This window comes from Poecile atricapillus, chromosome 7 (genome assembly GCF_030490865.1).
Source record: "Poecile atricapillus isolate bPoeAtr1 chromosome 7, bPoeAtr1.hap1, whole genome shotgun sequence".
Classification (NCBI taxonomy): Eukaryota; Metazoa; Chordata; class Aves; order Passeriformes; family Paridae; genus Poecile; species Poecile atricapillus.
The window spans coordinates 17,232,146-17,253,302 of NC_081255.1; the positions used below are offsets into that span (position 1 = coordinate 17,232,146).

The 21,157-nt window shown below is 37.2% G+C and overlaps 1 protein-coding gene across 4 annotated transcripts in view; it reads right to left on the bottom strand.

Moving 5' to 3' along the window:
- FNBP1L (formin binding protein 1 like) overlaps positions 1-21,157 on the bottom strand; it is a 58,136-nt gene that overhangs the window by 17,740 nt on the left and 19,239 nt on the right. For all 4 annotated transcript variants that reach the window (XM_058842892.1, XM_058842889.1, XM_058842890.1 and 1 more), the window contains exons 2-6: positions 10,886-11,001; positions 4,246-4,299; positions 2,598-2,745; positions 2,124-2,186; positions 759-863 (exon numbers count right to left, since the gene is read on the bottom strand). In XM_058842892.1, coding sequence (XP_058698875.1) covers positions 759-863; positions 2,124-2,186; positions 2,598-2,745; positions 4,246-4,299; positions 10,886-11,001 — 486 coding nt within the window. The remainder of the gene's footprint in view (positions 1-758; positions 864-2,123; positions 2,187-2,597; positions 2,746-4,245; positions 4,300-10,885; positions 11,002-21,157) is intronic.

Genomic DNA, 21,157 nt, shown 5'->3' on the forward strand with positions numbered 1-21,157 from the left:
GCCCAGAAAGCCAACCCTACCCTGGGCTCCACCAAAACAGCACGGCCAGCAGGTCAAGGGAGCTGCCTCTGCCCCTCTGCTCAGCCCTCCTGAGACCCCACCTGGAGTACCCTCAGCACAGGAAGGAAATGGACCTGCTGAGAAGAGTCCAAAGGAGGACATAAAGACCATCAGAGGACTGGAGCACCCCTCCTATGAAGACAGGCTGAGAGATTTTGAGATTTTCAACCTGGAGAAGTAAAGGCTTTGGGCACACCTTAGAGCCCCTTCCAAGTACCTAATGAGGGTCTACAAGAGAGCTGGAGAGGGACTTTTCACAAGGGCAGGTAGTGATAGGGCAAGGGGGAATGGTTTTAAACTCACAGAGGACAGGTTTAGAGGAGACATTAGGAAAAAATTCTTCACTATGAGGGTGGTGAGGCACTGGTGGGAGGTTGCCCAGAGAAGCTGTGGATGCTCCATCCCTGGCAGCATTCAAGGCCAGGCTGGATGGGGCTTCGAGCAACCTGGTCTAGTGGAAGTTGTCCCTGCCAAGTCTTCAAGGTCCCTTTCAACTCAAACAATTCTGATTCTGAAAAACACCCCTTTCCTGTGCTGTCTTACACTTATAAATCACTGAAACTTTGATTTTGCATATAACAAGTAAGCATATTTTATATGCGATTTTATACATTCAATGAATATTGTTTCAGTATTGATGATTAACATGTAAAAGAAATATCATCGATAATGAAGTAAAGAAAAGTCACTGCCCTTACCTTCTCAACATCAGCCTTCGTTGCATTAGTATCATTGTCCAGTCGTTCATAGCTTTGCTGTGCCTTCTCTGCCTCTCTGCATTCTCTCTCAAATTTCTTTTTGCTCTACAAAAGGCACAAACTTACTGCTTCAACAGGCACTATTCCCATTTGGTTTCATACATTAATTCTGAATTCTAAATATCAAAGCTTCCATTTAAGTATCTTAAATTCACGAAGTCCCTTTAAAGGAGCACATTGTTAGCACAGCAACTAGGTCAACTCAATTATTTTGAAGGCAGTCTGAAGGATGTATCAACACTACAATCATCATCAGTATTCATGTCAAGTGGCACAGCTGTAGGTAGCACAGACAACAGCATTCAATATACTTGATGTTCCATATATGCGGCTGTTGTCAAGACAACTGCTGTAGGAAAAATTGTTGCAGAAGTTCACATCTCTAGAGAGAAACTGCAACTGAGACTCTGAGCTCCTGCTTCACAGCAAAGTCAGTCAATTGAGGTTAGTGTGTCCCTTAAAGGCATCTAAATGCATTAAAAAGACAGCCTTTGCACTCAGGTAAATACAAGGCACTCTATTGTTTGAGCTGAATTGTGGGCTGAACTACTTGGTGAAGAGGAATAACATCTAAAACTACCACATCTACTTCTATTCTGATCCTCTGATGATGAATTAAACTCTTGGATGTGACAGTGAAGCAAGACCCTGCTCATCTGGGACCACAACAACAGAATAGAAACTCATTTCTCCAGTATTACTTCCCAATAATCTGGATCAAAGACATAATAAATTTTTAAGACAGAAAACCAGAATATCAGAATACATCTTGAACAGACTTGGTTGAATCTTATATTTTCTTACCTTTAAAAGCATTTGTTTCAAGAAGCTTATAGTCTGTCCTAGAGACATTCACTTCCTGCATTTCTCTGTTAAACAGTAATTCTACCTCCTGAAAGTACAGTAGTCTATAGTGGTGTTCTTGAATACATCTTGGAACAAGCCCTCAAGCTCAAGTCAAATTCGGTGACTTAAGGTTTCATCTTCATATAAATAAACTATCCTTTTTAGTAGCCCATGGAAAAGCAACCAAAGTCTGTACCCATGCTAAAACCAGATTCCTTTATGCTGGTTACGTTGGATAAAAGCCAAGGCTTCTCTCAAACATAAACACAGAAGCTGTTTACAGATTTTTTTAACCAAGGAACTATAAATACATTGAACTGCATTATGTTAGTAAGTTACTTGGACATTTAATAATATACCTAAATATTAAATCTAAGCAAGCCAAATGAAAACAATTCCACTTACAGCCTGTATATCTTATTTAAGTTCAACAGGAATAAAACCCAAACACAAACTCACATTATCCATCTGTTTCCAGCACATGTCCAGATACTGCTGAGCCTTTCGCCCTTCCTGAAGATGCTAAAAACATTACAAATAAATTAAGTTTGCCTATATTTTTAGTATTATTGCCATTAATTAGTCCCCGCACTAACTGACAGCCTACGATGTGCAGTATCTTCCACAAGCTACCCATACTCTTTGGAAGACATTACGTAACATGCAAGAATAGTATCACAGATACTGTGCTACACTGGCAAAAAAAAAGGCTACTAGTAAGCACTGTCTTCCCAAGATAAAAATTTTTAGGTTTAGTAACTGTATTACAGTATATAATATTATATATTATAGAAAACCTTAAATGTGGTTTATAAATGTATTACAACACCTATATATTGCCATGTTCGTCAAAACTGGTAAACAAATAGGTCAGTTCATTAAAAGACATACATCTTGATATCCTATTTTCAAATTTAAAAACACGGAAATTACCATTTTTCTCTCAGTTTTTAGATCGTGAGAATATCTCATCAATTCTCCATACACTCTGTGTCCCATTTCTTCTGCAACTACTTCTCGTTGTCCTGCATAGTCATTCAACTCGTTGAGGATGTTAAAAAAGGCAATACACGAAGTAAACCTGACAGAAAGCACACACACACACAAACATGCACAGAAAGTTAGACAGCTTTTAAAAATACACTTATTTTAGTATAGTCTGTACTCCTGATTAAAAAAAAATTCATAGACATTTTACAGTAAACCTCATCCGCATGCTAATTGAGTTAGAGTAGAAACACAAGCTGGGAAAGCCTATGTTAAAGCCTTGTATGTAATCTATGTTGCAATGTCTCTTCAAATACATTTTATAAGAACACGGGTTTGTGGATGGAAAAGAAAGAAGAAGAATACTACCTGGCAAGCCCTGTAGTATAGTGGTATCTCCTAAGCTGCCCAGGGAGAGGCCTGAGCTTGGGAACGGATACATACGTCCCTAGGCTCGGAGGCTGAGCTTGCTGCAGAGATGATGTGCTTGGTCTTGAGGGTGGAACATGCCAATCATACCACTCCTATGCATCCCGATGGATTCTACAGAACAAGTTTGCTATCAGCTCTGGAGACAGCTGCCTGTTTGCCTGCCCACCTCTTGGCTGGAAGTAAGGTGCCACTATGGCTGGCACTAAAAAGGGGGGAAGAGGAGGGGCAAAGGGTAGAAAGTGTGTGTGGAAGGGAAGAAAGGGAAAAAAAAACAGGCACCGCATTAAAATATACATCTTTCTCTCTTTTAACTGTGGAATACTGCCATCTCCATAGGCTTGGCTTTTGGGAATTTCAAATGTCACTCTAGCACTGGAAAGCCTGTTCCCTCAGGTCCAGGATCTTTACATAGTTAAAGGAGCTGGAGGAAATCCTACTGTGAATTCTCAGGCACTCTGCACAGCATGTGCTCTGGCTGCAACCTGAAACTTGTCCGCTTTGTCTATTCCCTAAGACTTATCCCTAAAGGAAAAAAAAAAGTATTGTGCTTTTTCAAATAAATTTTTTAAATGGCTATGGAATGGACAGCAAAACAAGCACACTTCCAAAAAATAAAGTTGTTTAGCACAAATTGTTCCTCCACCATTAGGCACCCACTTATTTTGTCTCCAGAGTCAAAGCAAGTCAGCATTTTAAGCATTCTTCTTGCCCATAACGTGACAATTTGTGTACACTCTGGTCTCAGGATAAGGATGCACAGCTACATTTGTACTGCCATAAAAATGCACTGAAAATCTCTATTACTATGCAAAAAAACCAAAGCCTAAGGACACACTCTTACTTTTCTTTAAAAAACAATACTAGACTGTACATGGCAAGCTAAACTTCTGCTTTCAAAATTTCAGTTACCTAAAGATTAATTTGGAAGGGAGCAGCAAGTACAACCTGCCATGTTTACTACATTAAAACACCAGTAGGAGTAAACAAAGGTTTCATGCTTAAGAATTAGAGCAGAACTGTAAAAAGCCAAGCACAATTCTTTTGTTGTCATCACCAATTAAATATTTTATCTTAAAAAAAAAACCCAAAAACTCCAAAAAGAATAGCATATACTGTTAGTTCTCACTTTTTACACATCGAACTTTGAAATGGACATTTTTACCTGGGTTCCTCATCTTTTGGCGAGCGTTTAGGACAGTACTTCTTAACCAGATTTCTATTAAAGAAGAACAAAAAAAGATCCTAGTTTAGAGTCTCTTTTGAGAAGCCACACATAAGAAAACTGCATGAACAAATTATTTCTGTTTAACATTCTATGAACAAATCTATTCCCTTTGTCAACTTATAACGGTTCTTGAGATAACACAAGGCTGAAATCTGTGGTATTATCAAAGCTTTACACCACTTTGACCTAGAACAATTTGCAAGTATTTGAAAACTTCTACTGCAGTTGAATGAAATGAAGAGTTTGTTATTTAACATCCTTTTCCCGCATGCAGAAGGCGGCAGCAGACGAGGACAAGGCCAACGTATGAGCACGGTGTAACACGGACAGTGCGCACTGTGTGCTGTGCCACGAGCACAAAGCTCCCTGCCTGGAGCAAGCTTTGAGTATAGATTCAGGTCAAAGACTTTAACCACAGTATTCCCAAATCTTCCACAAGGACACATCCAGAACAGGAGAGGCAACATGTCTTTATAGAAAAAAGATTTTATAGTTTGTCCTACCATCAGCATCGCAAATATCCGGATTTTAGAAACCAAGCAAATCTCTACAAGACAATCCACAGGGCTGGTACTTAACACAGTATCACAGTCTAACTTCTGATAACATTGATATCAAATAATCTGCTTATCATAGAATGCAGAGAACAAACAGAATGGAAGAGTTAAGAGAAGATCCTAGAGAAAAAAATCTGGCATGGATGTTGTGTATTTCACGCCACTGCCTCTCTGTAACTTCAGCTGTGACATTTATGAACTACCTTAACATTAAAAGAAAGGTGTTCATTTTGCTTTCATCCAAAATAACCTCGTATAATTTCTCAAATCCATTTACCTGGAAGTCATCTCTATGGTACAGAAGTCCACATAGTGAGATTATGTCCAGTCACAAAGTATACATCAGAATATGAGCAGGGAGTTGGTGTGGAAATAGTAAACTTGGATCTTTTGCGTGTTTCTATACCCTCTGAGACTACAACCAAAAAAACCCAACTATGTTAAGAAAGTCAGGTCCTTCTAATATCAGTATGTACTAAGAAACAGAATAAACACTGACTTCTTAAAAATTATCTACACATTTTATAGTAACCTCCTTACTGATGTTCAAGTAAGAATCTCTTCTCACTGTCCCCAGAACCCACTGCCATTCTGCTTGGTAGGAATTAAATGCAGACATTTTGATAGGAAAATGCATGTACACAATAGAAAAAAAAATAATATTCACTAAGCAACTTTACTGTGGTCCATTTTCCTTTACATTTCTGCTTTGTTCCTCAGTGCTTATTAATGAATAGGAAATTCCTAAAATTCATCTTATTTTTATTCAGAATGTGAAATGCATAACACACATACAATGCTGTAGCTAAGCAACCATGCATGAGCCTTTTCAAGGGAAGATTTTCAGAGTTGTTAAAAATGAGAAAAGAAATTACTTACTACAGCCACACAGTTTAAAATGGCAGGAGAGAAGGGTCATAAATGCAGATGATTTATTAGCATGCTGATTTCTGTTCTGGTTTCATTCTTTAATGCAATTGTTTACTATTTCTAGATAGAGAAAAATATTATATAATCCCTTCTCCTAATAACAGCCAGTTTCATTAGTGAATCTCATCTGCCTTTGGATCAAAGGAACACACAGGTTTGAGACATTAGGATTTAAGAGTACAAGGTACAGTAATCAAAGGCAATAAAAATGAATTGACAAGCAAATGTAGGTTTTAAAGATCAAAGAAATAGACAGTGTTCATGTGAACAATTATGCATAGATGGCTTTTCCAGTAAGTGAATACCAATACCTAATCAAAACAGAAATATTAAATTTAAATCTTTGAAAAAGCACAGGTTGACAAGCAGCCAGTATGAGCATGGATTTGAAGAGTGAAGCATTCTTTCAAAGAGGAGCCAGTTGACACTTCTAAGGGGGCATAACATTCTCTGACATTTCAATCTAAATCCATGCCTAAATCTCAGAATTCAGACATGGATCTGGACTAGTTTATAAGAAAACTCTACAAGTAATTGGTGATCATCAGAACAGAAACATATCTACAAGATTAATGTCTTTGCTTCCTAAGAAAAGTGCAGCTGATGACACTTGAATCCTCTTTGGAAGTAAAATTTTGATGGCTTCTATCACACTCTGTCTTACAGCCAGCCATTTGGAAGCAGATTTTATACAGGATTAACCATATCCAATTGTGCTGCTCCTGTAATTTTATTAACATCACTTCCTGGTATAAGTTGGTCTCAGGTCAACACCAGAGAGACAGAAACCTGATTTTTAAGAGAAGTCACCTAGGCAGAAGTTTCAAAAAGCACTTCAGCTGATAAAAATTACTTATAGTCAGGCACATAGAACACCTACACAAAATTTTACAGATGTGTAAAAAATTGTGTTCAGCAATTGAAAGCTAAGTTTTCTTCAGTCAATTCATACAGCATGTAAAGAACAGAAGCAGCAGTATCAACACAATTTCTATTAAGGTAGCAACTCAGCTACTGTGGTATCTGCTCATATTAAACCACTACAGCCTCTACATCACATTACAAATGAGCCTGGTCACAAACTTTTTTTGCTTTCTTAAGTAGCTAAAATTGCAGTAAGTACTTAAAAGCATTTCCTATTTATATGTAAAGTAATCGTTTCAATACCATTCTGATATCTTCAGTGAATGCAGACCAGTATTATGTAGTTATATGTTACATGTAGTATTATTTCACTGGTGAAAACACTAACAATTAACTGTGTTCAGTAACACCTCATTAGAAACACTGGAGCAATCAATCTTAAAAAATTGTAACCCAGACTTCAAGTATACAAAGCTGAATATCCTTGGAACCATTAAGGAATCACATGCTTAAGTTTATGGCAACAGGATTATAAAAAAAAACCTGCCACAACCATATTTTAATAGTAATGAGCAGTGTAAAAATCTCAGCTCTAATCAAAGGAACAAAGTCTTGAGAAATGATCACATGTGGTGATAATACGTGTTCCCAGGTTTACATTTGCGCTTACACGCATTTTCAAAAATGTTTCCAAGATTATGCATATAAAAATGTGGAAACTGTCTCAGTTTGACTAGACAAATGCATATATTAATATTGTATTTATGAAAATATCACTTAAACACAACAGTACACTAAAGGAACATGAAAAACAGATTTGATCAGAGTAACTAGATGTCTCCAGAGATCACAATGCTCAATTTTAATGGGCAACAAACAGCTCAAGAACAATCACAGCTATTTGCTTTAAACCAACTTTAGAGAAGTTGACCATATTCAGAAATTTTATTCCATGGCAGTTTCATCTCCAGCTGCAGGTATAACTTGTATTACTGCCTAACATCACAGAAAGTGGAACTTCACTGTCTGCTCAAGTGTCATAATGCTTTAGACAAGATGAAAAGGGAATGAACCTCCAGAATTATTTTGTGTGTAATGATGCAGAACAAAACAAACCTTCACCTTGCCCCTTTTAAAAAACAATCCTGATGAAAAAGAGCATCTGAGAATTCAATTGAAAAATTCAGTCAAGAGTGCAGTAGTTTGGTACATACTAAATCTAATTTTTTTCCAATTACAAAATAAAACCAAATTAAATAGTCATATCATTAAAATGGAATATCTTAATGTACAACGTACCCTGCAATATCTTTGTCCTGATTCACATCCCTGTAACTCAGTAACAGCCTCTAATAACCCCTGCAAACCTTGGGGTAACACAGGACATTCATTAGCTGAGACCTACACCATACAAAACTTCAGATTTTCCTTTAAGTTAGCTCAAACAAAATCAAATTGTGCTTCCTTTTTTTGTTTCAGAACACATGATGTGCAGACAAAGACAAGACAAGCTGTCTAAGGTGTTTTTCTCCCCCCCCACCCCAGACAATTGAGGATTCCCCAATTTTTCTTGTCATTTTTTCAGTATCAAATAAGAATAGCAAGAACTGACTTGTAACCTAAAACCAACATTTGGAAAAGTTATCGCTTCTGGAATTACTTGGCAACCATGAGCTGCAACACCTGCATACAGTAAGAATATAGCGAGTTTGCTCAAACAGCTCTTCTTATGCTATACATGCATCACTTGCCATCTCCTACAAGACCTGGAAGGGCTGTTGGCACCTGGGAAAGGCTCATTGTGACAGTATACAGAAAAATAAAGTTTTCAAAATGCAAGGGTATACACAAAGTGAATGTGAATTTCTGCCAGGAGACGACTCTAATATGTGAAAACTGTTATGAAAAGCTCACTCAAGTTCTCTCGGGTTTAAGTCTATGAGAATAAGATCCACCAATGACCTCAACAGGATGTTCACAGTCCACACTAAAAGCAAGACAGAAAAAAACACCATACATCACTAGCTTTATCTCCTGTCTAAACTTGGCTTTCCTCAGTCTCCCATCCAAGCACTAAGAGAGCCACAGAACTACCAAGAGGTGACCTCTTGCTGTACTGTTTATCCTCTACTAACAAAGAGCATTATTAATCTCAGTTATAAAGTGCATTATAAAAAAGAGCCTCAACACTCTTTTTCAGATTGTTTTCCATTACAAATGGAAGCAGCAGTGATATACTAGAAATTTCCAGTAGGGATATTAGTATCTATTTCACAGGCCATATGCTGCCAATATAAAAATTCACCAGAACCACAGTCCATTCCACAAGATCTTCTCCCTCAGAACTTCCCAGGAATAAGATGCAGGATGGCTAACTCTTCTGAAGGTGACAATTTTGCTTGATCTCAATCCCCCCTGGGCCTCATAACTATTTTACGTAATTAAAAACAGTGAGTGTCCTCAGGGGGAATGATGGCTGAAATCAAGTTGTTATCACAAGACAGTTCACTACTAAGCTATCAAGTCTCCTCCAGAGAATACATATGCCAGAATATCAAAGAGCAGCTTCATCTGGTCTACTGGCAGAAAATCAGTCACCCTCTGACGTGTGTGCTGTCCAGAGCCTCGTGGGAAGCAGGCAGGAAGTGCATGCATGCACTGTATAATGTGTGTGCAGCAAGACCTGTGCTTCCCAGAACTGTCATACTTACTGCACAGGGACAGTCACTCCGGCCATCTGACAGAAGAGGGACTCGACAAAGCTCTTTCATTTTTGAAAGACACTTCGAGAAAAATCAATAGTTTTACCCAGAGTAAAATGCTGAACAGAGAAAATTTCCTATTTTTAGTCAAATCCTGAAGTCATAATGTGGTGTCTCATCTTGCTAGCTGTGGAACGAACCTTTAAATACAAATTAAGCAAAATGGCATTTGTGAATACTATTTAAGGAAAATATTTTGATAGAGATCTGTGGAAATAAAACATATTTCTATTTTTTCACAGACAACTGAAAACAAATCAAAACAGAGCTGCAAACTGTGCTATGCATGCTTCCAACTTTCCTTTACCTTCTCAATTTCTTCTATACCAGCTTTGGAAAAGTGGTATTTATTTTCTTCTTTCTAAGAAAGAAATTCCTTCAGTAAAACAACAGGTTATTATGTTAGGTGAATATATCCAACTGGATAAAAAGAAACTGATGAAGAAATCAAAAAGGAAATGAGCACCCCAGATAGAGAACATCCATATCCTCAGCTGTGGACCTCATTACTGTATTAACGAGGAAGGATTTTTCAGCTCTCTATCTAGTAACAATCTGGTTTGCAAATGATGAGATGATGGAAGAAACCACAGGAGAGAAGCTGCTATCAGTTTCAGTCTGACAAGGGTAGGCAGCATCTTCAGTTGAATCCCCAAAGGAATTCAAGGCAGTGAAGGCAAAGATGGCACTGAAGGCCAAGTTCACAGGAGTGTCTTACTTTAAATTTTATTCTTCAAGCACTGAGAGCACTGTTGGTAAAAATCAACCTACTTTATTCTGAAGAAATAACTTTATTCTGAAGCAGACATTTCATGGTTGCTACTCTCCTTGTATGATCCCTGAAGGGAAATTCCAATTGGACCTAAAAGATGTTTCACTTGGCAGCTATAGAACAGAGGTAAGACAAAGGGTGGCTGGGTTACCGTCTCAACCAAAGGGACAAAACCTGCTATGGAAAGGGCGTGCTTTAAGGACGGGAAGGTCTTGTTGTTTTCTCAACTTCTACTCAATTATTTCAATCAGATTTCTTAAAACAATGTAGTGTAGCTCTTGCCAATTCAGCATGAGAAATTAATTAGTAGCAGAGGCACACACACACACTCAAGTGTAGACACAGATAATGCACTTTACAGCAAACATGCTGACAGTCAGTGCAAAAAAATCACTATGGCTTTCCTTGGTTTGAATCTTTAATTTTAAGCCTTAAATCTTTTTAGTTCAAAGATCTGAATGGTAGGTGGGAAAGAAGGGTGAGAGAAAAGACAAAAAAGGCAAAAACAAACAAGCAAGTGCACACCCAAAGATAATTTTCTGGTTTGGAGTGGTCTGTCGTGGAAATAGCTAGTGATCTAATTCGCTCTGTAAATGAAAAACATCAATCACAGCATTTCATAGTTGCCCACCAAGTGTTACGGTGATTTTAAGTAACTTTTAAGATCCCCTTGCAAAGAAAAAAACTCTTACCTCAGCTGTTTTGCGTAGTTTTGCTCAATTTCTATCCTCTCTTTTACAAATTTTGCATATTTCTCCAAGAAGTCAATGCCCCACTGTGTATGCTTGTCCAAGTTATCAAACTGATCCTTTAAAAACAAAAGGAAACAAAATTACCCAGAATTAGTTAAGAATCACAGCAGTAACCAGATTTACACATCATTTATTTATAAGCTGTGCTCTGAGGGAATGCTTGCTACTTGGGTAGAAGTCATTCACCTTATAAATCAGTCAAATGTGTATATTGGTATCAGCCATAAACCAGAACAGTAGGTTGCATGTGCAGGAACAGATCTACCTCTTTTTGTAAACACAGCTCTGAATACTTGCATGTTAAGTTGTAAGGAGTCTTTCATCACTTTCACAATGCAAATCTGTCTCCTTCCTCTTAAAACCCTTTATTTCAAAAGTGAATCTTTTCCACCAAGGTAACAGACACAACCAAAGATCATTATTACATAAGTAAGAGACAGCTTGCACAAGAGATGCCTGGAAGCTTTAAAACATAAGAACTTCTAATTTCATTGGATACAAAAAAATTACTTTCACTCTTAGGATTGCTTACCCACTGAAAAAAAAATAACAGATTTTAGCAGCATGACTAAGTTGGGTGTAGTCTGCATATCAAAAATGTTTATTAAATCACAACTATATACACAACTCACGATCAGCTCTAACAGGAGATTCCAAAGAACGCAAATCTGTCCTTAGTAATTAAGTTACAGCAAAGGCACAAAACAAAAAAGAGAAACAGTCAATAATAAACTACATTAAAAAAAAAGTTTAGGAATTTTTAACACATTAAACCATCTTCAAAACCCATCTTTCACCACACCCTGTACTGATCAACAGGTGAGGTACAAAACAGGTACAAAATACCTCCTAGCAAACATTTTTAGTCAAATACATACTTGCATTTTATGCTACAATAATCCACCACAGAGAAAAAATCAAGGATTTTCAGCTTACAATAGCATTTAAAATTAGCAGTTATTTAATAATCCAAAAAGACAAGTAACTGAAACACCAAAGTCTGTGTCCAGTCGAGGCTGAATCCAAATACACTTCACAGTAATCTTAAAAAATAAAAAGCAGAAAAAGAAAAAAAGCTAAGGAAGCAATTAAGTTCAAAGTTTAATTAACTTAAACAAAAAAGCTCTGAAGGCTGTTTATCAGAGGCTGTCTCTTGCAGACTCAGTAGCTTGCCTGAACCTAATGAATGATGTAGACTTCTAGTATTAGCAATTTAAGTTCAATTTCAACATGCAGTAGGATGATCTACAGCTAAATTAAAAAATGCCATAAAATCCTGCAAAGCCTGAGACTCAAGGAACGTGCATAAAGACAGGTGAACACAACTATATAATCAAGGAAAATAAAAATAACCTAACAAGATTAAGGTTGCTCTCAAATGTTGGACTAACTACCACAGCCATTAGTGCCTTGAACACTTCAAGCGTGATGGCATGCAAGTACTGCCAGCCAAAAGCATCCATCCTGTTCTACCACCAGCCCCTGCACCACTCTCTCCACCAAAATCACAACCACTTTCCCTCATGTTTCACCAGAGAACCACAGAAACAGGAGATAGGAGAGGGAGCAAAGATTTCAATGTATGTGGGAAACCGTGGCCTGTGTCTCACATTATTCTGACATGTGCACTTTGAACCAACTGGACACTTCCACTCAAAATATGTCAAATAAAGTGACACTTCTGCTACTGCTTTTAGAGAAGCTGCACATGCATTGTTTTGAGTGTGGGAACAGGAAGACAATTATTAGGCTGTAGCGTCAAACCACATTTGCAAACATGCATAAAAATACATCAACCTCAAGAAGTCTGTCTTTTTTATACTCCACTCATTTGTGTAATTACTCTGACAAAATTAACGTAGCATCCAAAAGCAGTTTGTAAAAGATGCTTTTGGCATGAAGTCAATACCTAATACCATTAAAAAGAACTGACTTCCTTCAGCACACAGCAGAACAAAGCCTTTGCTGTCCTACTTAAGCTCTTTAGACCACAAAGCTCTCGTTTGCTGCTAAGGTTTCATTAGCATTAGGGAACACCACATTACTTATGTTTCCAAACATGCAACCAGAGACGGTGGCTTTCCAAATATTTTGTTGAAACAGAAAAGGACTCCAATGCTCAAACTTCCTTCAAGACCTGCTATTAATATGAAAACTACATTTGACAAACTATCACGATTTACTACAAGGATTTCATCACTGATCACATGTCAAAAATTCTTTCCCCCCTCCTTAATTCCTCTTCCTCATCTGATTCTAGAAACACTATGTTCTGTGCAAAGACAGCTTTGTTGGATTACCCCACAAGCTTCACAAGTTTTCAAATCCTCTATAAACAATAAACCAGTGAATGAAAGTCTGTAGTCACAAGAATCACCTTACACTGTTCTGTAAAGCCACTGAGATAAATGAGCAAAAGATAAAGGCAACATCAACAAATAAGCAAAAAGGACTGGCCTTTTCAGAAAGGCTTCCAGAGGCGAGTCACAAATCTACTCATTTACTTTCAGTCCCTCTCCAGAAGCCCACATTCGAGCTCTGGACCTCAATTAAGCAAAAAGCTTCTTTTTTGTACCAGAACACAAACAGCAAATCTTCCAGACTGCTACAGAGGAAATCAAACTAATGCACTGAGATACAAGTGATGTCTTCAATTGAAAAAAAAAAATGGTCCAAAATCAAGCAATACTGTACAGAGAAGAAAACAGACCAAATAGTCCAATAAATTTGAGGTCTGTAACTTCAAAATAAATACATCAGTGTATTAATTTGGCTAGCTCCTTTATAAGAAATATGAAAACTGCATTAACTAGATCAGCAAAAGGTTATTAAAAAAAAAATATCACATCCTACAATATCTGGCTATCTATGCCTTGATAATAAAGTATATTCTCAACAGTATTTCCAAGCAAATATATTTTGCTGTTTGTCTAGTAACTGCCCACACCCCTTGGCAGCTGAGCAGACAATTTTTGTAAAAAGCCTTATTAAAACTGCAGCTGACTATTATTAAAGCAATCAAGGTCAGCTAACGGATGGTGGCCCTACGTAGGAACTGCCCACTCAAAAGTGGAATTTAGTCCAAAGCCTCTCCATTACAAACAAACAAATCTGACACTTGACAAGAAGTTTGTAATAGGTCAAAACAGACTATTCCAAAACAAATGTCACCTACCTAAATTCTACTTTCAGATTCTTTACTGGAACCACAGATCAGTGTTACAAACACTCCAGGTTTGCAGTTACCATGTGGTTGCAGATATCAGGAAGCTTTACAAAAATAGAAGCTGAAGCATCAAAGCCAAGAGCGAACCTGACTCAAATCAGCAACCAAGACAAAACAGACTCTCCTGGGTTAAACTTGAGTCTCGCTCTCCTCCTCATACTTACACTTGTTTTTTCTCCAAACAAGCCTCAAGAACCAATAAAAATAAAAACATGGGAGATCTCTTCAGAGGGATGAGCATGCTAAAGCATAAATACTGGGCATTTAGTCTTCCCAAAGCTACCAGTCCAGACACTGGACTAGTGTGGGAGTTGCAAATAAAAGGCATTAAACAAGACAGATTTTTAAGGGGTTAATGTTCCCAGCTTTCATCAACTTCAGAAAGCAATTCTACTTGCATTTAAAGCTAGGATTGTGGTGTCATTCTATAAAATAACCTTCTGTTTCACTAATTTATTTCTTTACAATATGTAAACTAGCCAACTGCATTAACATCCAATTGCTTTCAAATTAGTCTCCCGTTCCACTGACCTCCAGACAAGACAGCTGAAAGTTTTAAGAATCACATTAAACATTCAAGTACATTGACTTACAAGTTTCAGAAACCAATCTCAATTAATTACATCTGCAATATCTACTTAATAAAACATTTTATTTGAAATGAGGATACTTTGCATTAATTATTCTACCATCATTTTATTCTCTATTGACTCAATTGCACACCATTACTTCCAGACTTTTATCTGACCACAATTTTAGTCCGCAGTTACCCAAGTGATCTTATTTGCACTTTTGAAGGACTGGCTCAAGATGAATTTTTTTTTTCCTAATTCTTTGTTCTCCAGGCTGCACAGACAGTCTAAACTTCCAAGTCAGTGAGTGAGAGATTAAAAACTCAATCCTGTCTTTTGCTCTCTAAATTCTTAACCCTTGTGCAGGCTGGTGTACAGAAGTATGCACTATGCCAGTGCTCAGAGCATGGAAAAGCAGCAGTCAGGTCTTGGTTCAGGAGAAAAAAATAATCAAAACACTTGGCATCAAAAAAGCCCCAGTGCATTTGTGGATATAATTGTTGTATTTTATTATCACCTTATGAAAAGCCATGACTTACTTAACCACACAAGTCCACAGAAAGTCAAGTGAGAAAATGTGGGTGATAATATGAATCTTAGCAGTTCTTGTTTACTCAGTTAATGCCCATGAAGGTTTATCAAATGAACCTGAATTATGCATAAATTTAAATGATAGATTAAATTCTGCATATCTTTTTTTCCTGCATAAGCAACACAGCAGAAAAAAAAAGACTGCTTCGTAATACCCAACTCTATTCAAGAAGTTACATATTTTAAGTTATAAAACATTTTAAAGTGACGATTTAACATATTTAAGATTTTATAAAACTTTTATGAAATAGGAGGCTGAAGCTTGATTATGAAACATTACGCAGCTTGGTCTTCATTTATTTTATTTTTAGATAATGATCACCTTCAAGTGATTCACTGTTTTACTTGAAGATATCACCAAAGAAACTGCTTTATTTCAAAAAAATGAAACAAAGCAAAAAAAAAAAATTTTCCCTATTTATACAAAGAACTACCTGATACGCTACATTAAAAGTTATGGGAACCATAATCACCCATGAATATATTAATGAGAAGGTACCTGTATAATATACCTTTCCCTATTTGTCTTCAGGACAAATTAATTATAAAATTCTATTTTAACTAGACCATGTTACACTAATCTACTTCTGACAATAAATTTCAGTTTCTCTTCATGGATACCTCTTCACTGTCTGTTTTTGGTTTCTGCTTTTGTCTCCATCTTTATGCATTCCTGCTTCCTTTTCTATCTTAGGATAATAGCTCTTTTATTTTACTGTCTGAACTGATTATCATTTCTCTGTATTCCTGCCTGTTTGTTTTCATAATTACCAATTTGGTTAGGTCTTTCTTGTTTCCTTGCAACTGCAATGTGCTTCTTCCAACCAGGCAGACAAAAGCTGCTTCCAGCTCAACAGTACTTTATCTTTTCAAAACACCCGTTAGCTTCACATCTAAAAACTAACAAAGAGCTGTTTCTATATCAAGAACAAAAAACAAAGTGCTTTGCTTTTCTGCTTTCTATGAGTTCTGGATTGTAGCTCCAGCCTGATCTGCAAATTATACCTCATTCCTCTCTGAAAACAATCTAGGTATTACAGTCAAGACAGAGGAAAAAATGTGCTGTGAGCAAACTTAAAGGCTAAGTATTTTATAGACTAAAAGATTAATATCAATTAGAGGGTTCAGGGTAGCAATATCAAAAGCCACAGTGACACTGGAAATAAAGCAGAGGCACTCAGATTAAGAAGAGAAAAATAGTAACATGTTCGTATACATCAATTAAACAGTACTTCACATTTTAATTTCACACTAAAACACAAGTTCACTGTAGATTGTACAGGCATATGTACAGGATATTATGAAGAAAACCTGCTGGTCTTTTTGAGACATGAAAAGAAGAATAATTCCTAAAAAGAATTTCTCAAAACAGTTTGTAGATTGACCTTCAGGACATGGAGCTACTTTGCAAAAATTAATACACTGGTATTAACAGTAAACTATGTTGTAGCTTGAAAATATTTGTGTGAGAAACTGCTAGAAATGCAGTGTTTAACATGCAAAAGAAAAACAAATGGAATTAAAAAGTCACTTTTAGCTGGACAAAAGACTACTTTGCTCTGAGGAATGAAGAATTAATAAATTCATAGTATCAACAAAGTATGAAAAATCTATTTCTCTGTTAAGCTTTAGCATATATTTTTAAAAAGCACTATCACTGTCAACTTTTATTTTAAAAAGTCAATTTCTATGATTAAAGAAATATTTGCATGACAAAGTGAGCAAAAAGCTCAAAAAAAGTACTGAGCCACTGGAGATCCAGCCACGATGTAAGATAATGTATACAGTCAGTCAAAGCAAAGCTAAAAATGGAGAGATGCAATTGAGGAAGAGAAAGACTAAGACTGTTTTTCTCCACAAAGATGTCCCCAGACCAGCAGCAAAGGAACTGTTTTGGAAACTCTAGATGAAAGTCGGGTCTGGCAGGAGGGGATGCCTTGTTTGAGACCCAACAACTTCACAGGTGTGACACATTTAGTTTCCAGGAAAGAAGAGGAATCTGCCACAGACAGAATATGCATGGAAACACTTGTGACTGCTTTTGAAATGAGCAGCCATAATTACAAAAGAATCAAGTTCTGCTTCTAGAGATTAGCAGATCAGCTGAAAAACATTAAAGATTACAGCTGTGCACTCCAGTTCACCGGTGCCACTAAATGGATGAGTTAGACTTTAGCAGCAATAGTTTCCTACCAGCAGAGCAAACTGACTGAAAAAGTTCACAACTGGGACAGTGAACACCGGTGTTAAGAGAGGCAAGGAACACACTGCCACAGAGGGTATCTCAATAACCACACCTATTTGCCCTGTTAATGAATAATCTCCAGAATTCTTCAGTTAACAGATAGTCACATTCATAAGAACTAGAACAGTATATTTACCTCACTGCACCATAATGGAAATTAAAGTAAGGAAAATGTCACTTCTCTGCAGTACCTACAGGTCTGCTCTCTTCTTCACTCAGATGACCCTGCTCTGCAGTCCCACAGCAGGCTCACAGCCTGCCACACACTGCAGGGAGGGCTATTTCCTAAACACACCATTTCTTCCTCCTCAGGAAATTCTACCACAACAGAGTTCCAGGCCTCCTTCCTCTCTGCTACCCATCACAGCCTCTCCACTTTGTACTTGCCAATGAAGAAGACTGTGGGTGTGCATCAGCTGTCGTATCTTTACCAACAAGCTAGGAAGGAGGTAAGTACTGTGTCCCAAACAGTCACAATGGACTCTCTTACCACCACCACTTGAAAAAAATACAAACACATATACACACTCATACGAAGTATCACTAGGATACTAGCATACATAAAATATAGATCAGGAAATCCTACTTTGTAAACTGGATCAGAACCCACTCACTTAGCTTTCAATCACCCCCTTAATTTCATTTAATTTTTCAACTGGGAAGAATTTTTTTCTAAAGAAACTTAGCCAAATTTTTTTCACATATGTTCTTAATAGAGATTGTTAGAATACTTGAGTCTCATCTGCATCTGAACCAAAGCTTAATTCTGAAACACGTTCAATTTTAAACTTAATTCCCACACTAACTTACAACAGATCATTTTCAAACATGTCTATCCAAGACAATAGCAGATCACAAACCATGTATTTTTGAGCATTATTGGATTAAAATAGTTGCCATCTTAACACAGGGGCAGTATTACACTTGCCTTGTATATCCAAAGGATATAATTATGTCCATTCCCCTAAACACCAAGAAATCTTATTTTCACCATAGCCAAGTCAGAAAACAGGCACTTTCTGAGTCTTCTGGGAATAGCTGAAGGTTGTTAATAAACAGACTGAAGCGTAAGTACATTTTAGTCCTAGTTATGTCACTTGAAATAGGAGACAGGAAGACTATGTTTAACCCTAAATGAAGTAAGCGCGATACCATGCAGCATCACAGTAAAAAAATGCTACTACTGTTCATACAATGCTTAGAGATGCTGTTGCTCATTGCAAAAAATATCTAGAGAAAAATTCCATCTTTCCAGTTGTCCTGGGGTGACTTTATGATACTGGTATCCCCAATCGTCTGGTTTATGTTAATATATTAAGTTCTGCACCTTTTAGACTGGCTCTGAGAGCAAAGGCGGGGGGAAGAAGAAGCGCGCAGTTTGTGTTAAAGAAAAACATCACTCCCACACATCCCGCTCCTGGACTGTGGTGCCTGCAGCACGGACAGACAGCGGGACAGAGCTTCTCTCTGGCTTTTAGTTAGTTTTAGCTAGCTGAGGCAGAGGAGCTCCCTGGACCTCTTTTTCCTCTTCTCTCCAAGGAAATTTTTTTTCCTTTCCTGGACCAGTGCAGGGGGAGGGGTCATTTGAATTTTTTTCCCCTGGTGAAACCCCCATTTGGAGTTTTTCTCCCAAATACGCCCTAAACTAGGACACCAGTAACACTAGAATAACAGATTATAAAGCAGTGAGGCTATATATCAACGAAGCAGCAGAATACTGAATTTGCTCTATGACCAACAGCCATGTGAGGGCTCGAGTGAAAAAGTAGTTCTGTGCAAAACCAGCACATTTACTGCATCATTAATGGTAGCCTACAGAAAATCTGCAAGAACAAATCAGCTGGCTTGGAAAACACTGATGCAAGACTTTTATTTTTGAAAAATTGTGTAAACAATCATTTAGTTCTTCAGTTACAAAATATTATTGTACATTACACGTAATGTAATGTTTTAGTATATGACTAAAGAACCCTTGCTGAAACTACTGAAATCTTTCAAAACTTAAATGTCTCTCCACCAACTACAGATACTTCCACAATATTATTAAAAATGCATCCACAGGAGACTGACTGAGCAAGCAACTCCGACATTCCCCAGTTCTTGCACATGTGACTTAATCTATTTTTGCATTCTGAAGGATCTGTTTTTTCAGAACTTGTAGAAACAAGAAAGGGATCTCACCTACCAACAACTTCTTCAGTGAAGGGTTAAATTCCTGCTCTGGCATAGAAGCTAACACTGGTTTTTCCCTCTCCATACACTAAGGGAGTGAACAGTGTGCGAAAGACAAGAAGGGAATAGTCTCAATGTTACAAAGCGAGGCAGTAGGGGAAGGATAAAAGGTTTGCACATGGAATATTACAGAACACTTAGATGCCCTACATCACAAATTCAGAAAACAAGATGCACCAGCTTTGCATGTGCACACACAACTGTTCAAATTATATTACAACATGTCCAGCTGCAATACCATGAGACCCAGCTTACACTGCGCTATTTAGTGAGTTTTACTGAACTGAAATGTGACATAAAATAACTTAGTTTGCATATTACTTAGAGGCAATTCTATAAACTTTACTACAGTCTAGAACTATAAAAGGGTCACAGCTCTGAACTCATCAAAAAGCCAAGATGCTTGATACAAATTTAGAAAAAGGAAGTACTTTCTGCCAGATGGAGAAGCTGAAAAAGAAGGGAGAGTAGCAACTTCCCTCTCACCCAAATATCACTTCCTTGTATATCTGCTAGCTATTAAGTAGACTTAGGATACCATTTTCAACTGACTTAAAAATTATAAACTGTTTAACAAGTATGATGGAGAAATCCCAGGCAGGCAAGTGAATTTAGTGTGTTTCATACTTAAAAGATGCATCTTTGGGCTTTGTCTCAATAGAATTGTCAGAAAGAAAAGAACCTATCTGGTATGGGTTGAATCATATTGTTTGATTCTGACAATTAGGACAAATATAGTGTAAAAATATCTACACAGAATCCAGGCACTGCGTATCGTCAGTAGAACTTCATTTCAACAGAGAGCAAGGTGTATCTATGGCATATTCCTTATAACTTCCCTCATATGTATTTAAAGAAGGTGCACATTATTTAGAATCTTCAACCCCTGTCAACAGTTCCCTAAAAATACACATTTCATGGCACTATTTCTACACAGCAAATGGAGTGAACAAAGAACTCATAAAATAAAACTTACAGCACAAAAATATAACAAACATATCCTGCTCTTAACTTTTAGTTAATTTTTCACAATAGGTGTAATTACAATACCCAGTAAACCTACAAGAACTTGGCACAGGAAAAAAATACAGAAGATCTTGTAACATGACTCTTTCAGCTAGCACTAAGCACAGAGATCCAGACAAAACCTCCTCATGCAGCATAGCTCTGATAAACTGTCTCAACTACTCCCTCCTCCTAAATGCAGGAAGCTATAGTGAATGCAGCTGGAATATGAGAAGGTATTTCCTAGTGTTATTATCAGCTTCCATCAGACAGACTTAAGACAAAGGCATAAACCATACATTTTTTGTTATTGATATTCAAAAGATACAACTATACCTACA